This window comes from Saccopteryx bilineata, chromosome 2, assembly GCF_036850765.1.
Source record: "Saccopteryx bilineata isolate mSacBil1 chromosome 2, mSacBil1_pri_phased_curated, whole genome shotgun sequence".
Lineage (NCBI taxonomy): Eukaryota > Metazoa > Chordata > Mammalia > Chiroptera > Emballonuridae > Saccopteryx > Saccopteryx bilineata.
The window spans coordinates 83287185-83312691 of NC_089491.1; the positions used below are offsets into that span (position 1 = coordinate 83287185).

Below are 25507 nucleotides of genomic sequence, written 5' to 3' on the forward strand. Positions count from 1 at the left end.
CTAAATTAGGTATGATGAGAAATATCACCACTTTTTCATTGATTATTGGATTAATATTTCTATATTGAACAGAATAATTTCCCTTAGTCCTCTTTTATAATTATATTAAATTAAATACTTTAAGCATTTCTCAAAGTCTTAATACATTTTATTTTAAAGTATTTCAAATTCCTGACAAGACAAATTTACAACACCTACAAACAAAACATCTCCAAGAACTCAAATATTTTTGAAAATGAATATTTATATACTTACACTTATCTATATTATTATATACTTACACTTATCTATATTATTTAGAAATATAGCAAATAATTTTCTCCACAGCTTACTATTGTCAGGCCAGAAAGGGAATTACAAGGACTTCAATAATAGCAGCTGCTTTTATATCCAGCTGTTTCCTCTCTATATATATCCATTCCATCAGAAAAATTATTACTTTTTTACTATGAATAGTTGTAAGAACCACTGAGCTATCTCTTGACTTATAACCAGCTAATCACAAAGTTGGCATTCTTTTAGTTCATCCCAAGCAGAATATAGATCATTGATGATCTTACCTGAGATTATATCTTAGAAAATCTGATTATCTGATAATTGTCAAAAATAGTGTGGTCACCACCAATGAGTCAAGGAATTCAACCAATTTAATGGAACAGCCCTCTTATGTGCCAACCCAAAGGGCAACCCAGCTATCATGATAAAAAGAAAACAAATATTTAAGCAAATAACTCCAAAAGATGTTTTATAAAAACTAGTGTCTTGTCATTTGAACTGTAAATTACCATATCTGAAATAAAATGATCAAATGATTAGTTTATTGCTTATATATGGGCATTATGAACCTACAAAAACCTTCCCCTTTAAGCCAATGACACTAAGACAGACTCAGAAATACATCTGGCAACACGGTCCTCTGATCATGACTCCCCTCAAGTTCTACTTGTCCCACTCCCCTCTCACTGTACTGTAAATGTACTTGTCAGTGATGACATTGAGGGTTTTTTAATATTCTAAATTTACACCAATTCAGACACCTCTGAGGATTTTTTGCCAGCCTAGGCTTGCATGCCTGGGAATTTGAAGCAGCAACAACTTTTAAAATTTATTATTACTATTAATTGCTCAGGTGGTGGCGCAGTGGATGGATATTATTACTATTAATTTTCTTATTACCCTCTCTTTAACAATGTTCTGCTATATCCTGAGTGGATCCATGTTCATAGAACTTTCAGTGTTTTGTAAGCTTTCAATCCACAGGCCGTGTGTGTGTGTGTGTGTGTGTGTGTGTGTGTGTGTGTGTGTGTCGAGGTGACCAGCCTATGCGAAATGATGAAGACAAGATCCTGGATTCTGAATCTAGGTGTATGGAATGTTGCTTTGGGTGGGAGTTGTTAAAAATGGTCCAGGCCCGCCTGACCAGGCGGTGGCGCAGTGGATTGAGCGTGGGACTGGGATGCGAGGACCCAGGTTCGGGACCCCGAGGTCGCCAGCTTGAGCGCGGGCTCATCTGGTTTGAGCAAAAAGCCCACCAGCTTGAACCCAAGGTCGCTGGCTCCAGCAAGGGTTTACTCCGTCTGCTGAAGACCCCAGGTCAAGGCACATATGAGAAAGTAATCAATGAACAACTAAGGTGTTCCAACGAAAAACTGATGATTGATGCTTTTCATTCCCCCCCCCCCCCATTCCTATCTGTCAGTCCCTGTCTATCCCTCTCTCTGACTCACTCTCTGTCTCTGTAAAAAAAAAGGTCCAGGCCCTGCTGACTCAGGCTGGAATATAACCACTGTCACATCCGCTCAAAAGGCCCCCTCAAACGGAAGATCAGTAAGCTGTTGTGTGCGGGTGGTGGTGATGAGTCACCCTTCAGCGAGAACTGGAACGCAAACTGGACTGATTCTACAAAAGAGGCAGCTAAGACTTGGCAGAGCCGGGAGCGCTGCTCTTCCTTGCAGGTTTTTTGTTAAAGTTAACGGAGCTCGTTTGAAGTGCAGAGCAGAGTCTGGGACCAGACAAGCGCTCAATAAAATCTCCATTATTAGTAGTACCGTGAACCCATTAGTTTATAATTGGAGATGGAAAAAACAAAAAAGCAAAAAACGGAGAACCGGAAAGGTCTGCAGAGGAGGCGGGACGCGGGAACCTGGAATTGAGGAGGTGGGTGGCCGGGATGATCCCACACCCGCAGCCAATCCAGCTGTCCCCGGGAGGAAGAGGAGGAGCCAGAGTCTCTCGGGGACCCGCACTGCGCGCGAATCCGCCACGGTTTTTCGTACCGTTTGACTACCCTGCAGCCTCATCCTGGTGCAGATATGGCTTCAGATACCACCCCCACGGCCGTGAAGGTGAGATTAGCCTTCCCGGCAGCTACGGTCGGCCCGGCATGATGCTCTCTTGTTCACGCTCCCGGGGACCGCGCCTCGGGCCGTGCGCCTTGCCTATGCGCCCCCACCATGGCGGGAAGGGTCCAGGGCTTAGCACACGGAGCCAATACGCCCAGGGGTGGGAAGCGGAGGGAGAGGGAACGCTTGCAAACTCGCCCCCTCCGCCTTTGGTCTCAGCTGCTCCCTCACCGCACAGGTCGAGGGCAAGCCCTTTGGAGAGGGGCTGTGGGCCACAGCTCCTCCGCGCTCCAGCCTCATTACTCCTCTCCCGGGAGAAGCATCTGGCTGGGGCCACCGGTGTGCCGGCAGCTTGTGAGACGGTATTCTCGTGCGCTGCTGAACTCAGCTTCCGCTCGGATTCAGCTCACTCCCCGCGGCCCACGTGGGAGAACTGCGTGCTTGCTCTTTTGCAAGCTTCCGGCTTTGTTTTTCTTCATAAGGAAGCTTTTTCCCTGAAGTTTTCCTTTGCAGCAAAGCACAGTACTTTACGCGTTCTGAGAATTTTTTGCAACACCGAAATGGAGTACAGGCCAGCTCCCTGTTTGAAGGCCTCTGGCTTTTAACTGCCTGTTAGGAATCTTAAAAGTTAGAGATTAGTTTCATTGTGCTCTGGGATCCATTCTCGGCACTGGAGATCTTTGTGCAATAGGATCTTTAGCCAGGGGAGGGCACGAGTTCTGAAGGGTGCCTTGGGACTTTTAAACTTTTCTTTCCTGGTTGATGGCCCCGGAGAGAGTGTAGAATTACAGTGCATGAGGAGAAATTGATAAAACTTAAAATCTCTTCTCGGCTGTTCATGATTGGCTAAGAAGTAAGTTAACTTTAGAGATTATTGGCCGTTGGGGTAGAGAGGGAGGCCGGCTGCATCTCTTGGTTCCTCACTTTGTGTTCACTTCTCCCGGAAGAAGAAAAATCTCTGCGGTCAGCGTGTAATCAACCAGGGCGATTATTAGTTTATTAGGCCCTGGCAGCCTTTAATGAGACAGTGATGAAAGGATGTGGGGTCGGTAGTGTTGCAGTCACACTTCAATGAGAAAGTCCTGTTGCCATTTTGAAAAGAATCTTGCATTCAAAAAGATTTGTAGACCACTTCTCCCTTACCCGTTATGGAGTACAAAGCAGAAAGAGTGTTTGTGAATCTCGTGTGCAAAGAGTTCCTTAGATGCTTGTCTGTAAAGTGGGGATTTTACTGCAGGGTTTGCTGGGGTGTTTAGAATTGTATTGCCTGTCTAGCTGGCACATGGTTAAAACTTATTCAAGTGCTTTTAATTGGGAGAGCTAAGATTAATTTTGCATATCTTTTCTCTTTCTATCATTGTAACAAATTATAACGATAGTTATCATGGCCACCACTTTCAGTGGTCAAGCAGGAAACTCTCACCTTTCCCTAATAGGAATACACTTAGACTAATATGAAAAACAGAAAGAGAGATGGTATTTTAAAACAGTCTCATTCTACTCTAGTTCAGCATTCTCCTGCCACACAGTTCCCCTGTAAAATCAGCGCTGTGCATCTAAGTGCAGAGTGGGCACGGAGTAGAGCCTCATGTAAATATTGAATGATGTATATTTTTGGTCTTGGCGAGCTGCTGAATGTAATAATTAAGAAGTACAAGTAGTGCTAGGCCTGCCTGATGTTCTCTGTCTTGCAGGCTAGAAAGGTGATGCTTATGCTATTGAGAATCTGTGATGCCAACACCAAATTCCCAGGCTGCTGAGGCAGCATCTGTGTTGAAAACATGTGGTGCTTATGTCCAGAGCAAAATAGGCTAATAAAAATCATATCATGTCCCCAATCAGGAATGGAATGTAGAACTGGAATGTTCTGAAGACCAAATAGCCACACAAATGCCTTTTTGTGGGTGTGAAGCTGAGACCCAGAAAGGTCAGCTGAGGTGTCCAGTATTATTCAGTCAGACCTAGACAGTGACAAAATCAGGCCTCGAGCCTGACATTCCACCAACTAGGTGTGAGGTGTTTCTGAATCTGACATGTAGTCTCTGTGCCCTGTTCTGTTGTGTAAGTAAAGAGATCACAGCCTTCAGGAAGAGGGAACGTGGACTGAGTGCATGGCCACTGGACGCTCACCCAAGGTGCTAACAATAGTCATTGTCTGGAGAACCTCCACCATCAGCCGTGGGCAGGTGATTGACCATGCAGAGGGCTGAACAAGGCTTTGACATTCAGACAGGACATTCGGGAGGCCTCCTTCAAGCAGTTTACCAGCTTTTGCTCTGGGGGATTAAAAATAAGTCTTCTTTATCGTGGTTGCTATGACAGGGAAGGGATATGGTCCTGTTGCAGGTGAGTATTGGGCTGTTAACAGAATGGTATTAAGGGGGATGAGAGAGTCATGGACACTAAACTGTGGAGAATGGGCCTGTTATGCTCCCTTCTTGGTTGTTTGCATATGGCTGGCAAAGGCCTTTAGTCCTAAGGTCCTTGAGTGACCCTCAGAAACTGGGGGACAACGCACTTGCTTCCCAACTTTAAATGACCAATGAGTCATTATTTTTTGCCTAGGGACACGATGGCATCTTGGTTAGGACAATTCCTCTTTTTGTAAGCTGGTCCTGAGCATCATAGGACATAGAGTACAGCCCTGGCTCCTCCCCACGAAATGCTGGTAGCCCTCCTTCAAGTCCTTGTGGCAGCCAGAAACGTCCCCGCAGGCTTCCAGACACCTCAGGAAAGCAGGTTCACTCTTGATTGAGTGACCCTGGGCTAAATCCCTGGGACAGACTGCCTGGTGCCATGTAGGAGCAGCGACTTTGTGTCCTGACCAGCAGAGAAAAACATGCTAAGGGGCTTCTTTTGTTGCTTTGGGGAAAGTTTGTTTTGTTTTTGCTGAAGGTGGGAGAGTGTACAGGAACAGTGACAGATATTAATGCATTATTTCATTTGACTCTCATAACTTGACAGATTTCTTACCCTTCTATAAGCATACCTGAGAAATATTGCAAGTGCGGTTCCAGACCACCTTAATAAAGTGAATTGTAATCTTTTGCTGGTGGGAGCAGGTGCCTTGCCTTCAATTTGTAAAAAAAAAGAAAAGAAAAGAAAAGAAAAAATATCTGTGAAGTGTAATCAAATAAAGAGCAATAAAGATGAGGTGTGCCTGATCCTGAGCTATGATTACAATCATAGTATTCTAGTCTGCTTTGGAAACATCCAAGGCAGTGGTTCTCAGCACAGGGTGCAGCTGCATCCACCCAGAACATGTTAGAAATGACGATTCTTGGAAACCACCCCAGTCTTGCTGAAAGAGAAGCTCTAAGCAGTGGTTCTCAACCTTTCTAATGCCGTGACCCCGCAATACAGTTCCTCATGTTGCGGTGACCCCAAACCAAAAAATAATTTTGATGGCTACTTCATAACTGTAATTTTGCTACAGTTATGATTCGGAATGTAAATACCTGATATGCATTATGTATTTTCCGATGACTTTAGGCGACCCTGCAGGGGTTGCGACCCACAGGTTGAGAACTGCTGCTCTAGGGGGTGGGGCCCAGCAAATGGGCTTAGAGGAGCCTCTGTCCTATTCAGATGCCTGCTAAGATATGATGACTACTGACCCTGGGAACTTTGGAAAGGCCTAGTACCTGCAGGTTAACAGCCCTTCAAGTGATTCTTACTAGTATGTTAGTTTCCTGTGACTGCTGTAAGGATTACCACACACTGGGTGGCTTAAAGTAATGCAGATGTATTTCCTTATAGTTCTGGAGCTCAGAAGTCCAGAATGAATCCTAGTGAACTAAAATCAAGATGTCTGTAGGGCAGGGCAGGTCCTCTTGAAACATCTAAAGAAGAATCCCTTTGTTTCCTTGCCATTTCCAGCTTCTGCAGGTCGTGGGCCTTCCTGGGCTCTTGATCCGCGTTACATTCCCTAGTCTCCCTCTTCCTTCATAGTCACATAAAGTAGCAATCCCAGGTTCTAAGAATTAGGACACAGAATCTCTGTTAGGAGCTACCATATTTCCCCATGTATAAGACTCTCCCGTGTATAAGATGCAACTTAATTTGGGGGCCCAAAAATTTTTTTTAAAAATGTATTACATAAAGTTACTGAACTCAAGTTTTATTCATCATAAAATTCATACAACTCCTCATCCGAGCAAAAAAGCAAGAAATGCAAGTAAAAAAAATAAAAACAAACTACACCCCCCGTATAAGGCACACCCAGTTTTTAGACCTCAAAGTTTTTGGAAAATTATGCTTCTTTTTTTTTTTTTTTTCTTGTATTTTTCTGAAGCTGGAAATGGGGAGAGACAGTCAGACAGACTCCCGCATGCGCCCAACTGGGATCCACCCGGCACGCCCACCAGGGGCGACGCTCTGCCGCGACCAGAGCCACTCCAGCGCCTGGGGCAGAGGCCAAGGAGCCATCCCCAGCGCCCGGGCCATCTTTGCTCCAATGGAGCCCTGGCTGCGGGAGGGGAAGAGAGAGACAGAGAGGAAGGAGGGGGGGTGTGGAGAAGCAAATGGGCGCTTCTCCTATGTGCCCTGGCCGGGAATCGATCCCGGGTCCCCTGCACGCCAGGCCGATGCTCCACCGCTGAGCCAACCGGCCAGGGCCAAATTATGCTTCTTATACATGGGGAAATATGATATTATTCAGCTTGTGACACTCCACAAGCCCTGATTTTAGAATTTTATGGTCTAGGTCTATAAAGCAGTTCACCATGGCGCATGCAGGTTCACATTAGATTCGGACAGTTGGTAATGAAACAACAGAGTCAAGAACTGCTGGGCCATTAGCTTTAATCCTAGCTTGCACCCGGAGGGCAAGAAATTCACACAGTGGGAAAGCACTTCTCTTTCCATTCAGGGCTCCCAAAGCCACTGACTTATCCGAGTTTCCTAGAATCCAAGGTTTCTAACCTCACCAGCCTTATTCACCTCTGTTCCCTATCTCCTGCTCTCTGCACAAACTGCACTAACTAGCTTCTCTCCTTCAGCACTCCGCCATCTTGACTGTCTCTCCTCTCTTCCACTTGGCCTTACTCTGCTCTCCTATAGCATGGGCTCCTCCTAGAACAGCGGGTCTCAACCTGTGGGTCGCGACCCCGGCGGGGGTCAAACGACCAAAACACAGGGATTGCCTAAAGCCATCGGAAAATACATAATGCATATGAGGTATTTACATTCCGAGTCATAACTAGCAAAATTACAGTTATGAAGTAGCCACCAAAATTATTTTTTGGTTTGGGGTCACCACAACATGAGGTACTGTATTGCGGGGTCACAGCATTAGAAAGGTTGAGAACCACTGTCCTAGAACATAAACACTCTTCCCCCTTTTAAAACCTTTTGGCATGAAAGCCTTCTCCCAACACATCTTTATTATATGCAGCTTAAGTGTCTGTTTGTCGCCGATAGCTTATTGGTTGCTTGCATAACTGTACTAGCCAATGGGGTGAAGTTGCCACAGCTGAACGCAAATTGAGCGGGTCGGGGGAAGGTGAACATTTGTTTGCATTGGCAATCATCTGCTTTTGAAACAATTTAAGGCTGAACGCAAATTGAGCGTGTCAAGGGGAAGGTGAACATTTGCATTGGCAATCATCTGTTTTACATAAAAACTACGTCTTAACGTAATTTCTTTTAAGAATGCCTCCTAGAAAATACAGCACTGAAGAGGAGAGAAAAGGAGCTAAAGCTGCACAAAAACGGCCTTCTGGACAAAAAGAAACCACTGAGCAGAGAAAGACAAGGCTTGCTTCAGTCGCAGAGCAAATGCGTCTTTCTCGGCAAAATGAGACTGATGAGCATAGAGAAACAAGGCTTGCCTCAGATGCAAGACAAAAAAGCCTGTCTCGACAAAATGAGCCCTTTGAACAAAGGCAGGAGAGAAATGCAAAAAAACTTATGTTGCCTGTTCAAGAGTTCGTGAAAGAACAGACGTAAAATTAAAAATAATTGATGGTCCTCTGCAAGGCGAGCTTAAAAATGATGGAAAGATCTACACAAGAAATGTTGTGTACAAAGAGATCTTTGACATGTGAATTAACATTTTATTATTTAAATCACCTTTATTTATTGAGCTAGCCGTGGCTCTTAAGAAATGTACCGCCACGCCTGACCAGGTGGTGGCGCAGTGGATAGAGCGTCGGACTGGGATGCGGAAGGACCCAGGTTCGAGACCCCGAGGTCGCCAGCTTGAGCGCGGGCTCATCTGGCTTGAGCAAAGAGCTCACCAGCTTGGACCCAAGGTCGCTGGCTCCAGCAGGGGGTTACTCGGTCTGCTGAAGACCCACGGTCAAGGCACATGTGAGAAAGCAATCAATGAACAACTAAGAAGTCACAACGCACAACGAGAAACTGATGATTGATGCTTCTCATCTCTCTCCGTTCCTGTCTGTCTGTCCCTGTCTATCTCTGCCTCTGTAAAAAAGAAAAAAAAAAAAAAAGAAAGAAATGTACCGCCAGTGGTTTCCTTCATTGCACTCTACTTTAAGCAATTAAGCAAGTAGAAGGGGGAAACCCCGTGGGGCACTAAGCAAAGGGGCGTCCTCGCCACCTGCCCTGGGTAATTCAGTTTGAAGTAGCAGACACTTTTGCACAAATCACTTTAATTACAATTTATAATATCTAGAACAGCGGTCATTTCATATGACCGCTGGGCTTTCTAGTATTAACATAATCACGTGGGCAACAGGCTTCCATGTCAGCAGCGCTATCTTTAACAAAGTAAGCATAATATAATATATTTTATCTGCCCAACAAGGTCCTAGAGCAAGGTGCTCAATTCTGGCTGCACATTAGATCCACCTGAGAAGCTTTAAGAAAACAAACTGCCTTGGCTAATTTATCAGGATTCGTGGAGTCTGTGGCCTGGGCTTCGGTATTGAAAGCTCCTTGGTGAATCTGCTATCCAGCAGCTGAGCCAGGACGCACATTGGGAAGGATTCTGCCGTCCTCAGGTGTGGCAAGCTTTAGCGAGTACAGTAACTTTCAGGAAAATCCTCCAAAACTGTTGGCTATTTCAGGAGATGAACCGTATCTTCAAGAGGATGTCTATCCATTAGAATATCTTGACTTTGCAAAGGGAGATTGGTTAAATAAAAACCATGGATGTTCTGACCAACATATAGTGTTATTTGGTTTGCTAGAGTTGCCGTAACAAAGTACCGCAGACTGAGTGGCTTAAGCAACAAAAATTTATTTCTTCACAATTCTGGAAGCTGGAATTTCGAAGTTCAAGAACAAAGATAGAAGGTCAGGGTTAAATGAGCCCTTTCAACATTGCTGAAAGTAACCATTCTGCCCAAATAAACCAGCATTTAAATAAAATGTTTTCATACTCTCAGGAGTCAAATCCTCTCCTCATAAGGACACTGACTTGGTGGACTCTCAGTGGGTAAATGTGGGATGAAACAGCTGTTAAGATCTGGCAGTGACCTTGGTTGACCTGGGGTCCCTGTTCACAACTTTTTTTTATCTTGTGTAATGGGAAAGTCCTGGTGGGCAGAGTTGGCCCACATATTTCGTTTCAGTTCTGGGACACATTTCCTAGGCAGCCTGAGATTGTCTGAACTGAATGCTGATAGCATCTGCCCCAGGAGGCCTGGTACAGTCTTTTCATTGCTTCCTGAGTGTGAATGTGGTCACTGATGGAAAGCCCTTCCACCCCTCCAAGGTGGTGCACTTAGATTCCCAGGGTCACTTTTTCTAAGGTTGCTCTGTGACCTTGGTTTAGAACTTGACCTCTCTGAGCGTTTTCTCATAAAATGAAGATAAGTTTTCTTTTTTTAAGGTGAGAGGAGGGGAGATTGGCAGAATCCCACCTCACCCCCAACCAGAGTCCACCCAGCAACCCCATTTGGGGCTGATGCTCAAGTACCAAGCTATTTTTAGCACCTGTGGCTGATGCACTCAGACCAGCCAAGACTTCCTCGGCAGGCATGGCCACTCTAACCAGTCAAGCCACTGGCTGCGGGAAGGGAAGAGGGAGGGGAAGAGAAGTAGATGATTGCTTCTCCTGTATGCCCTAACGGGGAATCGAACCCAGAATGTCCATATGCTGGGCTGACGCTCTACCCAGTGAGCCACCAGCCGAGACCAACACCAAAATTTTCTAATATGGTATGATGTTATAAAGAGTCCCAGGGGTTATTGGGAGGTGGCATATCATAGTGGTCCAGCATGGAAGACCTGGGTTCCTATTCCAGCATTGCTCCTTGTGATTTGCTCTTGGACAAGTCTCTTAATTTTTATGCTTTCTGTTTTCAGTTTTGTAAAGTGGGTGTAATATAGGTCTGTCCTATAGGATAGTTGTCAAATGAGATAAGACCGCTGAAGCACCTAGCATAGTGCTTATGACATGTACTGTATTTCCCCATGTATAAGACGCATTTTCCCCAAAAAATTTGGGCTCTAAAAACTGGGTGCATTTTTTACAGTGGTTGTAGGTATTTTTTTACCTGCATTTCCCGCTTTTTTGAGCTTGTTTTTGCACTCATTGTTGAAGACAGTTATGAGAAGTTGTATGAATTTTTTGATAAATAAAACTTGAGTTCAATAACTATGTAATACACTTTTTTTTCAAATTTTGGGCCCCAAAATTAAGGTGCATCTTACATGTGGGATCATCTTGTACATCGGGAAATATGGTAAGTGCTCAGACACAGTTACTTTTTTTTATCAAAGCATTAATTACCAAGGCAAGTACAGCTAGTGCTCTTACTTACGACCATGATTGGTTCTGACAGACTGGTCGTAACATGATTTGGTTTTAAGATGAGTAGGCTATATGTACAGTACTGTGAAATGATGTTATAAAAATCTTTAAGTCATATTTTATCATAATTTTCTTTCATTATTGTTATATATCATAATTTCCTTTGTTATTTTTATGCCATTTGTATTATCTCTACGCCATTTTGTTTCTTACTTTTACATTCGTCAGGTTTAAGTAAAACACGGCATTACCAGTACAACTGGTTTAAGATTTGCAAAACATACAAAATTACAAAATACAGGTGCATACAAAAATACAGAATACAGGTGTAAAAAATACCATAGGAAACATTTTCCCAACTGCAAAACATATCAAAATATATAAACATGTACAACGCGGAGCAGTCATGGCTAGCGATTGTGGTCGTAAGTCAAATGGTCGTAAGTTGCATAGGTCGTAAGTCGATCAATACCTGTACTGAGTTGACTTGAATTTAAGAACTGCTGAATTAGGCCATCCCTTCTTAGGAGTTTCATCCTAGTGCTACTTTTTCATGAGGCCAGCAGGTGGCGACATTACCACAGCTTGTACTGCAGACCTCCCATCTGTGGCTGTAGGAAAATGGTTAGAAATTCAGTTCCCTGGGCTGGCTGTACTCAGTTGCTACATTTGTTCAGTATCCCTTGCAAGATAAGCGTTTCCAGAAACAACCTGAGCCAGTTGGGTGACTGGATGGACTCTTCTGCAGATAATTCCAGGGCCAGAGACCATGTGCTGGCCTTTTCTGGTTAGCTGTAGGAGCTCTTGCTTCTATGCGCAGTACATGTTCCTTGCTGAGGGCCAGATTACCAGCTACCTAATGCAGGTTCATCATGTTGCCAAGGTGGTGTAGACTGAAGCTTGAGGCCGCTAGGGGTGGGCTCAAGGGTGTTGACCATCAGCAAGACCTATTCGCATTTCTTGCCTGCTGCTGCGATTCTGGGCTGGCTCGCCTAAACTGACAGCATAGTTTCTAAGCAGAGTCAGGTTTGTTTTGTATACACCTGTCTGAGAATCTAGAATGTGAGATGCTACGACCCAGAGAACATCCAGAAACAGCCAAGTCAAAATGGTCACAAGTTTAAAAAAAAAAAAAGGCCCTGGCTGGTTGGCTCAGTGGTAGAGTGTCTGCCCAGTGTGTGGAAGTCCTGGGTTCAATTCCAGATCAGGGCACACAGGAAAAGTGACCATCTGCTTCTCCATCCCTCCCCCTTCTCTCTCTCTCTTCTCTCTCCCTCTCTTCCTCTCTCCTTCTTTTCCTTCTTCCTCCTTCCTCTCTCTCCCCCTCTGTGCACCCCCCCCCACAGCCAGGGCTCAAGTAGTTCAAGTGAGTTGGCCCCAGGCACTGAGGATGGCTCTATGGCCTCACCTCAGGTACTAAAATAGCTGGGTTGCTGAACAATGGAGCAATGGCCCCAGATGGGCAGAGCATTGCCCGGTTGATTATCCTGGTCTGTCTGCCTCCCTGCCTCTCACTCAAATTAATTAAAAAAAAAAAAGTTTTCATCCGTGTCAGACTCCCTGCAGACTAGACAGTAATTTCAGTTCTGTGGTCTGGAGTAATGACTGGTGTCGGACAGTTATTAGTCCTCTGTGATTTGTGGTGCTTCAGAGGTGCTTGAAATGAAAGGCAGAATGGCAAAGCCACCAGAGGAAGGTTTAAGATTGCATAACACGGTGTGATATTTTTAAAAAATGTTTTATTGAACTGGCATGATTTAAATATGTACAAACTTAAGTGAATATTTATGTTGATTTGAGAACTGTAAATGTGGTAAATGTAGTTAGTCTTTACTTATGATGTTAAATTGTAACAGAAGGAAGAGTCTTGAGGTTGGCATTGAATATGTAACCTGATGTAGTTTCAGTCAAGTTCCACAGAGTGGCACCAGCTTCAAAAACTGGTTTAGCCACTTGAAGTTATTTGGGACACTTTAGAGTTCTATATCATGTAACAGCAAAATCTCACCAAATTGCCCATATTTTCTGTTTTCCTCCTCTCTCCCCCTCTCTCCCCGTCTCTCCCAGTCTCTCCCTCCCTTTCTCTCTCAGGGAAAAATAAAGTACCTTTCTGTATCAGCAGTAAATGTGATAAAGTCCAAAAAGGTGACCCATGTTTTTGGTTATACAGAAGGACTTCAAAGTTTGTTGAATGACTTTTTCAGTAATTTCAGATTTTTAAAGAATAAGTAAGGGTTAGCAGGAATGGAGAGGAGTCTATGAGTAAATGAATTTACGTAAAGAAATGATTTTGTTTCTAATGAAAACTGATCAAATGTGGTACCTTTTTATTGTCTCCTGTAGATTGGAATAATTGGTGGAACAGGCCTGGATGATCCAGAAATCTTAGAAGGAAGAACAGAGAAATATGTGGATACTCCATTTGGCAAGGTTAATACCCAGTTAATGGAGACATACTATCTTTTTCCTTTCTCGTTGCTGGCTGGATTTTTAGGTTGAATTTTTTTTGTTTTAATTGCTGTTGTCTTGTCAGCCCAGCGCTGACAAGAGGGCCCAGGAGTCCTGTCAGGGGTTCTGCCCGCTGAGACAGTGTCCCTAAGGATGCCTTGGACTTTCCTATATTGGAAATATTGTTTTTGAACACGTGCAGATTATTTCTCAATTCATATTTCTAGAAGCCACATACTTATTTTAGATATGGCAACTGTGCTTTTCAGTTGTCTGCATTTAAAGCATTTAAATTGACTTCTAATTTGGGGTAGCTAAGTCATACCACACTAACTTAGAGAGTAGACTCTCGGGGAAAATGTCATACTAAATAAGCTCCGGCCTGTGCCGGAAGGGGATTTCTTGGGGATTTATAACACAACTGCATGGCTGAACTGGAAATAAAACCTGTTTTTTGTAGTAAAATGATGCTATTTTTTTCCCAGCATCTGTGTCGCCCAGCTAGGGTGAGGATACCTGCCTTCCAATTCCACAGTGCTACTTCCAAACACTGCAGTACTTTGATCCTACTAAGAAGATCCTTGCATCTGACAGTCTCAACCAAATCCTCTTTCAACCAAGTCCTTAGATTGACCTCATGCATCTGACAGTCTCAACCAAACCCTCTTTTCAACCAAGTCCTCATGTTCTCCAGTCCTGTTAGGGTCTTGGCTCACTGCTTAGCCTTATGTTTTCTTAAGCCCCTAGGTTCTTAGAACCTTTTTCTCCACTACGTCAGGTCATCCTGGCCATCTTATAGTTGGTTAACAGGGCAAACAGTTCCAGTGCTGAGTTCTTAAATCCCTGACAGTGGCCTTTTGCCACCTCTGCGTTTCCCTCTCACACCTGACAGGTGCCACAACACAGCTGTATGTGATCAGTCTGCCCTCAGAGTCCCCTGGGGTTCTTGCTACAAACAGGCATGGCTAAATAGCACCTACCCACGCACCTGAGGCAACCTTCTGGGTCCTGTGAATCTCTGCTTGTAAAAGGCTCAGTGAATATTTATCATTTATTGAGTGGTTACCCATCAAATCTAGACTTAGTTCTTCAAAGTATTCAGATTCTAGGTTTCCGTGATTCCTATCATGGTTGAACAGTTGAAGTGGCAGCTTTTTGTTGTTGTTGTTAATTTATCTATGTTTCCAAATCACCGAGTTGTAACCATGATTCATTATATGCAGCCTTCCGATGCCTTAATTTTGGGGAAGATAAAGAATGTTGATTGCGTCCTCCTTGCAAGGTAAGGTATTTTAAGCTTTTTGAATGTTACTACTAAAGAAGTGAAATTTAGCTCAGTATAAAGAACAGTGATGCAGGAAAGAGTTTTATGTGTTGCTGAAGCCAAAGCATCATAGTCACCTGTTTACCATTTATGATTTTGGGGGTAAGTTAGACTTACTTGCTCTCACACCCCACCCCACCCCCGCCTTTAGGAAGGGAAAGTGATCAGAGCAATCCATTGAGAGTTAAGATGAGTTTGACTAAAGTCAAAGCTGTGGTTTCCTTCCATTCCAGCTACAAGAGGAAGTGTTTTCGGAGTTTGTTTCTAGTTAATAAGTTAAAGAAAAAGTGCTTCACTCGTGACCCCTTGTGAATATCACTATAGTTCTGAGTTTGTGGGGAGTGGGTGTGGGTTCCCTGTGGTTTCCAGGACCAGGCAGTCTAGTGTGGCTCCAGATGACAGGAGGAGAAAAGCCTTTGTATCGCAACTTGAGGAAGTACCTATATTAGTTTTTTTTCTTGCTGCATAACAAATTACCACAAATTTAGCAGCTTAGATTAGAACAGCACACATGACCTTATAGTTTCTGTGCCTGAGCAAAGTGGGCACGGCTCGGCTGCGGCCTCTGTTGGGGGTCACACAAGGTGCAGTCACACAAGGTAGAATCAAGCGCTTGTTCTCATCTGGAGCTCCGGATCCTCATTCAGGTTCACGTGCCTGTTGGCGGCATTTCAGTTCCTCCAGGTTGTGAGGCCGGGGCCTTCGGTTCCTAGAGGCTGTCCACAGTCTCTGCCGTGTGACTCTCTCCCTGGAGTTCACATGCTAGCAGCCTCCTCCTACAAGGTCAGCAGGAAGGTCTCTGCTGTCAGGTGCAGCCTGACCATTAGGGTGACTCCAAGCAGCTTTGCTCTATGCCGTTGGTTGGAAGCAAGTCTCAAATTCACCTATCCTCAAGGTATCAGCAGGATTGGTTTCTTCTGAGGGTGAGCAGGGGAGAGGATCTGTTCCAGGCCTCTGGCTTACAGATAGATGACCATCTTCTCCTTCTTGTTTCCACATGCTCTGCCTTCTCTGCGTGTGGCTGTCTAGATTGTCTCTACTTAGAACGGCACCATTTATGTTAAATCAGGGCCCACCAAGTGACCTAATTTTAACTTACTCTATTTAAGGCCTTACCTCCAAAAATGGCCACAGTCTGCTAGGGTTAAGAATTCAACATAGGAACTGGGGGTAGGTGTAGGGCACAGTTCAGCCACAGCAATGGGTCGCACATGAGGTGTTCTCAGACAAAACCCTCAAGTGTCATCATAAACAACTGGGAACTCTAATATTTTAAATGTTTCATTAAATTATTTGGGTGATTAGGCGGAAGACATGGCGGAGAGATTCCCCTGGAAACTTGAGTTTTTATTTCTATTTCATGTCTTTCTTCGCTGGTACCTCTTGTTTTCTGTGTCTTGGCTCCTGTGACACCGGGTGCTTCAGAAGAGGGGGGTGGGGGAGTTAGTGCTGCACAGTATAGACACTACACATCTTCTTGGAGAGGGAAATCTATGACAATTATTACCTACTCTTGATAGGAGAACAAATAATACAGAAAGTCAAGCTGGCCTGCACTTTTAAAATCGAATAGTTTGTACAGAGAGTTAACTGGTGTTTGCCCAACCTCTTTTTCTCCCTCTTCCAATGAGGCGCTGTGGTGGGAAGGACTGGCAGGCACTGCTGAAAGTTAGTTTTCTTTTCTAACAGTATTAAAGCATGCTGCTCACTCACCTACCACATGTGCTCTTTTTCCTGTAGGCATGGGAGGCAGCATACCATCATGCCTTCTAAAGTCAACTATCAGGCGAACATCTGGGCTCTGAAAGAGGAGGGTTGTACTCACGTCATAGTGACCACGGCTTGCGGTTCCTTGAGGGAAGAGATTCAGCCCGGCGATATTGTCATTATTGATCAGTTCATCGACAGGTAAACAGTCGTCTGCAATGCTGTGGACACCTGTCAGATCACTCCCAGCTCACGGAGACAGTGTAAGGCAACTTGGGGGAATTGGGGGGACAGGCCCAGGCTCACAGACTTGTAAACTTTTTATTGTGGGAGTTTTTAGACATATACAAGAATAGAGTAATAATCATAAACTCTCAAGTACCGAATTCCCAGCTTCAACATTTATCAGTTCGCTGCAGTTACAACTTTAAATGATAAGGACTCTTTAAAAAAAACAAAAGAATTACCTAATATTTCCTCAGTAGGAGGTGTCTAGGCCTGTGATGGCAGACTTTTTTATAACAACTGCCCACTTTTGCAGTGCTGGTCAACCTGGTCCCCCCCACCCACTAGTGGGCATTCCAGCTTTCATGGTGGGCGGTAGTGGAGCAGGCGCCCTGATTGGTCTAGGCAATGTTCTTTTTCCTGTTGTCTCACAAACTTTTTATAGTTGACTTGTTCAAATAAGGGACCAGAGCAGGTCCACTGGTTACACACGTGAGCATAAGCTGTGTCCAGAGGTTTCCATCCCTTTGCTTCCCTTCTCGTCCTGGGAGTCTCACCGTCTGCTGGGTGTGACTGATTGTATCCTGGAGTGTCATTTAGTGTGTCCCCCTGCCTCCTGTCTTTGCCATTCATGGCTTGCTCTGGAAGCCTGATCAGAACCAGGTTCAGATTCTTTAAAAATCCTCTATGTCAGTGATGGGCAATCTTTTGAGCTTGGTGTGTCAAAATTCACCACAAAACCGAGCATAACTTGGGTGGTGTGTCACTTCAAGAAAAAAACTATAATTTCGCGATATTTATAGTTTAAATAACAAAAATGTATAATTGTAATATATAACTATTTAATAAACCAAAACTAATTATTTAACTTATCTGCTTAGTGACTTCTTTGTTCATCAGTCAGTCGGTTTCTTTTGTTGGTCTTGATATTATTTAACTTGTGTGGGGTGCCATGAACTAAGATAAGTGAGGGGGAGGGGGAATTCTTTAACTAATCTGCCTATTATTAGTGACTTTTTTATTGCTGAATTTCATTGGCTAAATCTTCAATTGAAGGTTGGTATTTTGTACACTTCAAGCCCAAGCACGCGCTACTAACTTCATCTGTCAATCTGTTTCTTTTGTTGGTTTTGATATTATTTAAAGCTCAGAATAAGGTCTCACTAAAGTACGTAGAGGGAAAAATTGCGAGTAAAGCCATTGCTATATTTTTCAGGGTGCTAAAAGTGTCTGGTAATCGGTTTCAGGCACTCCAAATATCCTGTTCGTAGTGGCACTCCTCTTGATTCTCCAAGCGGCACCTTTCCAGATCTCAAGCTTTGACCTCAAGTCGACAAACACCTGAGCCCAGATGCTGTATTAAGATTCTGCAAGTTGCATCTTATGTAAATTAAGATGGCTGCTGCTATTTCTAATGGCAGGAAACGGCACCCATAGCACAGGCCCTCGCCTCTCCCAGCCTCCCCCTCACTTATCTCAGTAATGATGGTCAGTTAGAAATCCACGACACCCCAGAACAGTAGATTGGATGATGGTTGCTGTGGTTATGTGGTTGCTGGTAATGGCGATCACAGGGCCCCCAGAGATGCGTCCCCTGAGGCATTCCGCTGCTCCCTGCTCCGCCGGCCGGAAGTGAGGTCAAAGATCCCCTAACGGCCTAACCGGAAGTCCCAGAACTAGATGCTCTGTGCCGGAGTTCTGTTGTTTTGGCCTACAGACCTCCGGCACAGAGTGTCTACACTACAGCAAATGTTTTATCCTCGGCTCCTGCACCTGGCCGTGCAGGAGCCGAAAATGAAATGTCCTTCTCGGCATGCGGCCCCATACTTCTCTGATGAGCAGCCACATGTCATCGAAAATGGCTAAGCGTGTCATAGGTTCGCCGTCACGGCTCTATGTGATATCAGGAGCTATGTAGTGCCTGGTGTCCCTCTGCTGATGTTAAGATGCATAGCTGGTTTGTTGGTTTAGGAGCTAGGGGTTTCTTAAATACATATAATACAAATGATAATGTCATGTTTCTTTACCCCAAATTGAAAAATAACAAGCTGAGCTTTTCAGCCTTTACAAATAGTTGAAGAAATCAGAAGGGAAAGTGTGGGTTTGGTGGGGGTTCCTACTATTCCTCATCCCTGTTCCATTCCTAGTGGAAATAACCACCCCCCAGGGTGCTCTGAGTGGAGACGTGACTGTGCTCCACACCTGATCCAGCACGGTGGGTGGGAGAAGTGCCAAGGAGTGTAAACCCTGTGGTGGTTCCTGCCAGAGCCCCCATTTAGTCACCTAGCCCACCCTCAGTGATCCTGCTCCTTTCATTGTTATCTCTGAGCCTACTATTCCCAGTGCCTCCTGCATCTTTTTGTTTTGGGAGGAAGGTTTATTCAGCCTAGTTCTCTGTGTGTCTTCTGCCTTTCAAGGACTTGTTATAATTTGTCATCCATCAGAAGCACTCTTGATTATTTCCATATGAAGTGAAGCTATCAGATTGACCTATGTAAAATTGTCCATTCTGTAAATTAGAAATAGTCAGAGATCAGCAATTGCCTGTGGTTCAACCTAATAAATAACAGGAATGGACTGAAATTACTACGGGCCCTTCCCCGGTCATTTTTCCTATCATTTTTTCTCACCTGACACTATGTATTTATTGTCTTGTCTTCTCCTCTAGAATATAAACCATATGAGGGCAAAGACCCTGTCTCCTGTTTGCCACTGGATCCCTGACACCCATAATACTACCTGGCCTGTACTTGCTTAGACAGTATTTTTTGAGTGATTGAATGTGATCGCTGCAGGAGAAAGGGAGACTGAGGGTTGTGTTTAGGGACACCTTCATCAAAATCTGGCTGTCAAAGACCATATGTTTGGAGATAATAGTTTAAGAAAATGGTTGTAGGACGGTTGTTTAATAAAGCAGAGTATAAACTTCATATTCAGAATGATCTGGATTTATAAAATATTATAGATGATACTGGAAAGAAAAGACTGACTTGGGTACTAAGCCTGGGATCAGTTTGTTATTTATGTGTATAACTGTGCACTCTTGCGTTTCCCAAATCATTTTCTCACATGAATGTAGATGTTTCACATACTGGTTTTTTCAAGAAAGCCATTGGGGCACAAGATGGAGAATAGAGAACAGTTGTTGCCATGGAAACTGGTTTTATTCCGTGTTGGCACTTATTAGCTGTGTAACCTTAACATCTGGTATCTGTTTTCTTTCATGTGCCATGTGGATAACCTAACTTCTTAGTCTTGCCTTGAAAGTTTAAAGTCTTTAGTGAGTGCCTTTTGTGGAATCTAGTATAGTTCACCTGCTCAATACCTGCATGCCATTATTGTGAGTTGGGACATGTTGGCTGGAGGGGTCCATAGTTAACTTTACTTGGCAACAACAAACAAAATTATAATGTTTAGGAAACTTTAGGTTAGATAAGGTATTAGAGCTGATATTACCTATTTCTCTCTAACTTTTTGACGTGGTCAATAGAAAATTCCAAGTGACATATGTGGCTTGCATTATATTGCTGTTAGACAGCATCTTCTAAATGACACTGTGGCTGATTGAGTCATGTGGTTTCCAGGTGACCAGCCTGGGCACCTATATCATTCACTCTTTGTTTGAGTGTCTCAGGAGAAGAGAAACAGAGCTCTTTGCTTTGTGAGTAATGCTCTACATGTGTTCTAGTAGTAGGACACTTTTTAAACAAAAGATATCTTGGTGTGTTGAGGCAAGCAGGTGGTTGATACCTCCCATTGGTGCTGTCAGGCATGGAATGGTGAAGTAGAGGCTGTGTTGTTTATAACCTGAAGTGCCCAAATAGCCATATCCACAGACTCAACTTGTTTGACAGAATTGCAATGGATTATAACCGGCTGGGTTAAGAGGTTTGGTCTTCACTCTGATTGGCCTCAGCGAAATCATTTTACATGTGTGGCCCTTGGTCCTCATCAAAGTCAAGGGTTGAACTCCACCATCACTAAGCTCCTTTTCCCTGCAGTACTCATGAATTCTTCTCCAGAGACTGAGCTTGAAACATACATTTGCCTATTGCTATAACTTGGCCAGCACATCATTATAGCAAAAATAGCCTCGTTCTAAACTGGGCTTCTGAGGCTAACAGGATTGTTTTAATCTCCCTAACATAAATTTGTGATAAAGAATCAGAATGGCCTGACCAGATGGTAGCGCAGTAGATAGAGCATCGGACTGGAATATGGAGGACCCAGGTTCAAAACCCCGAAGTCGCTGTTTTGACTGTGGGGTCGCTGGCTTGAGCATGGAATCATAGACATGACTCCATGGTTGCTGGCTTGAGCAAGGGATCACTTGCTCTGCTGTAGCCCTCCAGTCAAGACACATGAGAAAGCAACTGAAGAACAACTAAGGTGCTGCAACGAAGAATTGATGCTTCTCATTTCTCTCCATTCCTGTCTGTCTGTCCCTGAATCAGAATAGCCTGACTGGTGGTGCAGTGGATAGAGCATCAACCTGGCATACTGTGGTCCCAGGTTTGATACCCCTGGTCACCAGCTTGAGCGCAGGCTCACTGGTTTAAGGAAGGGGTCACTGGATCACTTTAACCCTCCCTCTCCCCGCCTCGGGTCAAGGCACGTTTATGAGAAAGTAATCGATGAATAACTAGGGTAATGCAAGTATGAGTTGATGCTTCTCATCTCCCTCCCTCTCTCTCTTTCTTTCCCTCTCTCGTGCATGTACCCACCCCCCAAATCAGAAGACTGGTATGGCTATTCTTGTTTAATAGATGGTGGACCCAAACATGTGGCTTTCTCTACCCTCAGTGCCCAGCACAGGGGGGGACAACAACAACCTGGTGTTTACCTTAGAGGTCATATGATCCAAGAGTGACAGGTGGCACTGGTTCTTATGGTTTTATTAAAAACATTAGATTTTTACACTAAAAATTACATATGCCCTTGAAGGAGTCGGATAGGCTAGAAGCTCTTTTAAGAAGATATGTCATTCTCTTCTGAAAAAAAAACATTTTTTTCTCTTTCTCATGCTCTGTAACAGCCTTTGAAAAGTTGCAAGTCTGAGCATGAGAAAAGTGGCATCCTTGGTGTGCCTGGCTTGGCTGGGGGTATGTAGTCAGTCCTTGTACCTGTTTCTCGGATATGCAAGGAAATGCCCGAGCTAATCTTTAAAGTGAAAACAGCTTTTCATTTGTGTTTAAGGCAGCCATAGAAAACAAAATACATCTTGATCTAGAATTTATATTCTAAAAGTGTGTTTGTCATATTTCCACTTTTATTGCCCAGTGACAGGTTTTATTATTACTGATTTTTCTTTATTTTTTTATTATTATTTTTTTATTTTTTAGAGAAGGAGAGAGGAGAGTGAGAAAGAAATAGAGAGAGAGAAAGATAGGGGAGAAGCAGGAGGCATCAACTCGTAGTAGTTGCTTCCTATATGTGCCTTGACTGGTCAAGCCCGGGTTTGCAAACTGCCACCACAGGTCAGGCATGACAGTTTTTCACTCTTCCTTTGCCCTGGGTTTTAGGGCCCGTTTGCCCTAAACACAAAATTAAAAATCGTAGTTTTTACCAAGAACTTGTAGACGGTTCAGCCACAGTAAGCCCTCAGTGCCTTCTGCCTCCTACTATATTGGAGTTAATTCATTTTTTTTTAACTTGGTGGCAGTCCCCACCTCCAGAGCCACAGTCAGTGGTTAAGGGGATTGCTTCGCTTTTGACCTCATTAAACAGTCTGTTTGAACTGAGGAAAGAATAAGCCTGACCTTTTGTCTGTCTTGAGAGAACGTTGTGAAGCTATTTATACTTTAAAAGGCTCTCCATGCCTGACCTGTGGTGACGCAGTGGGATAAAGCGTCGACCTGGGACACTGAGGTTGCCGGTTCGAAACCTTGGGCTTGGGCTTGCCCAGTCAAGGCACATATGGGAGTTGATACTTCCTGCTCCTTCGCCTTCTCTCTCTCTCTCTCTCTCTCTCTCTCTCTCTCTCTCTTTCTTTGTCTTTCTCACTCCTCTCTCTCTAAAAAATAATAAATAAAAAATTTTTAAAAAGGCTCTCATAAGGGAAACCTCCAAGATTCATGATTTGGGGTTCTTCTGTACAAACCCTTGTCTTGCAGGTTTCTCCTGGTTCTTGCACACCTGTGGGAAACTGGAACCAGACTCAGGTGGAAAGAAAAAATCCTCCTGAGATGCCAAGTTCATTCCCTTCCCCAGAACCACCTGCCCCCTTAGCAGTCAGTTGTGTGGTTACCATCTCTACTGGTGGTAACTGTTTTCAACAGAGGGCTCAGATGAAGCACCTCCCTGCCTATGTGGCCATTGTCCTCTCTTCAAAGTCCAGGGTTGAACTCCACCATCGCTTACCTCCTTTTCCCCGCAATGCCCATGAATTCTTCTCTAGGGACTGAGCCCATGGAGAGCCCCAACAAACTCTGAGGCAGGTCTTAGAGAAATTTAGAAACAACATGACTGTGGATTTACCTGGCTTTTGACTTTGCTTTTCAGCCTGCCATCTGGAAGACATGACCATCTCTCCCATTGCCACTGCCCACCCCACTTTTAAAGCTTGACTTTAACCATGCACTGTAAAGTGGAGCTTAGAAGCTATTTCTAATGAGGGTTTTGCCATTGGTGCAAGGCAAGACTGCCCACTAGCTGCTTTTATCAATGCGTGAGGCATTTTGTTTCCTCCTGTTTTCCTTCTGTTACACTCACCCTCCTTTGTCAAACCCAGTTACTGTTGAACACTGCTACAAATTGATTTGTCTTGTGGGAAATCAGTTAAATGGTCTTTCACTCCAAAATACCAGGCAAAGTGCACATAGGCAGAGAATTCTAGTTTCTCCACCCATCCCCCTTCTTCCCCCCTCTCTTTCTCTCTCTCTTTCCTTTTCTCTCTTCCTCTCTTTCCCTCTCTCCTTTTCTCCCTCTCCCTCTTTCCCTCCCTCCCCCCCCCTCTCCCTCTTCCCCTCTCCCCTTCTACCCCTCCTTTTCTACCCTTCTTCCCATCCCACAGCCATGGCTCGAGTGGTTCAAGCAAGTTGGCCCCAGGCACTGAGGATGGCTCCATGGCCTTGCCTCAGGCGCTAAAATAGCTCAGTTGCTGAGCAACAAAGCAGCAACCCCAGGTAGCAGAGCATCAGCCCCAGACGGGTTGCCAGGTGGATCCCAGTCAGAGTGCATGCAGGAATCTGTCTCTCTGGCTCCCTGTCTCTCACTTAAAAAAAGAGAAAAAGAAAAGGAGAATAATTCTTAGAGCCAAGTGTTTTTGCACAGTGTTGGCAACATGTTGGACTTTCGTGTCTGAGGCCCTCAGTTTGATTCTGGATGAAGAATGCATTAGAAGACGCCCAGCTTAGAAGAGCATCCAAATTTTTCCTGGGTCTGCCCCCAAATTCCATTGTCAGGTGATGTTCTTATTTATATGGGGGTGTTGGATTGATCCCTGTGAGTTCAGATGTCTCCCCTCAGGAGAGAATTAGTTTCTCACTGAAATTGGAAGGGGTTGGGGCTGGGATGAGCTTTTGCAATTGATGCATGCTTACTCATCACGGAAAGTCCCGCTGTAGACACAGTACTCATAAGGGATTATGTCAGGTTATTCCCCCTCCCAGAGTCGTTGACCTTCCTTGGTTTTCCCCTATGATGTTATGTGGAGTTATTCTTATCCTTGAAAGCACTGGCCACCAAGGTTCAGGTGTGCCCTGGTGTCAGTCACATCATCCCTCTTTGCGTGGGCAGGGTGTGGATTCTTAGTAAAAATGGGAGTGTATGCTAAAGAATGATACCAGACTCCTTTGCTTAGCTCTACCATTCCTGTCGACTGCTATTTTAAATCCTTACTCTGCTCTCGCAGCGTCCCTCCCTCTTGATTGAGAATGTCAACCTCTTTACAGGCAAGAAAACAGCTCTTTCTTCCCCTCCCTTTGCCCGTTACTTGCTGCATCCCTGTCCTGTGTTGTATTCCTTCCTGCACAGCTGGCAGAGCGGGGGTAGCTACTTTCTGTAGGAAGCGAACTCTTCTGGTGCTCTGCTCTGCAGCCTAATTCTTCACCGGATAGCCTCACCATTAAAAACACTGATAAGCACACAATTTTAAAATTCCTAGTAGATGCCACAAATCAATCCTTTTTACACATACAAGAGTGATTTATCCAGTTTATGGTTTAAGAAACTTCAGCTCAGAAATATTGACCATTTACTAGTAAATGGGACCTGTAGGGTTTCAATTTTGGTTAGTCCCAAGCCTGTGACCTCAAACCACCCCTCACACACAGACGTCCAGCTGTGCCCTCTCCCTCATGATCCATACTGGCTGCAGGACAGGGACCTAAAGATATGTCATACTTTGTATTTAAGATTAAATTATTCCTGGTGGTTGTCTTCTAACTCTTCCTACCCCACACTCCTTCCTCTTCCAAGCTCCCCATCTGGTATGTGGTAAATTGCTAATCCAGTGACCCTAGCACAGACATTCACCCCACGGTCATTGCTGGTCAGCCATCGGCTCTCCACCCAGACAGTCTCTGAGTCCCGCCTTTGCACACCTGGAGTCCTGCCCTCTCTTCTCTATCACCATGGCCCTCATTGGAGTCAGTTCTTTACTTAACATTTCTTCTTCTCCCCAACTTGACTCCCTTCAAAGCTGATTTCCATACCATACCCTAAAAATACAAAACAGAAACTGTTTTGTGATTTTTTTCCTAGTTCATTTTGTCATTGATGCCAGTGATCTGTTTTTAA

At 44.3% G+C, this 25507-nt stretch overlaps 1 protein-coding gene across 3 annotated transcripts in view; it reads left to right on the forward strand.

Moving 5' to 3' along the window:
* The first annotated feature begins 1968 nt into the window (after positions 1-1968).
* The window catches only part of MTAP (methylthioadenosine phosphorylase), a 49476-nt gene continuing 25937 nt past the window's right edge, over positions 1969-25507 (forward strand). Inside the window, exons 1-5 of one of the 3 annotated variants that reach the window (XM_066257355.1) lie at positions 9699-9744; positions 10954-10996; positions 13408-13494; positions 14736-14794; positions 16577-16744. In XM_066257355.1, coding sequence (XP_066113452.1) covers positions 10994-10996; positions 13408-13494; positions 14736-14794; positions 16577-16744 — 317 coding nt within the window. In that variant the 5' untranslated portion in view covers positions 9699-9744; positions 10954-10993. Of the gene's footprint in view, positions 2346-4664; positions 4689-9698; positions 9745-10953; positions 10997-13407; positions 13495-14735; positions 14795-16576; positions 16745-25507 lie in introns of those variants that run through there. The other 2 variants (XM_066257353.1, XM_066257354.1) reach the window with 2 other exon arrangements.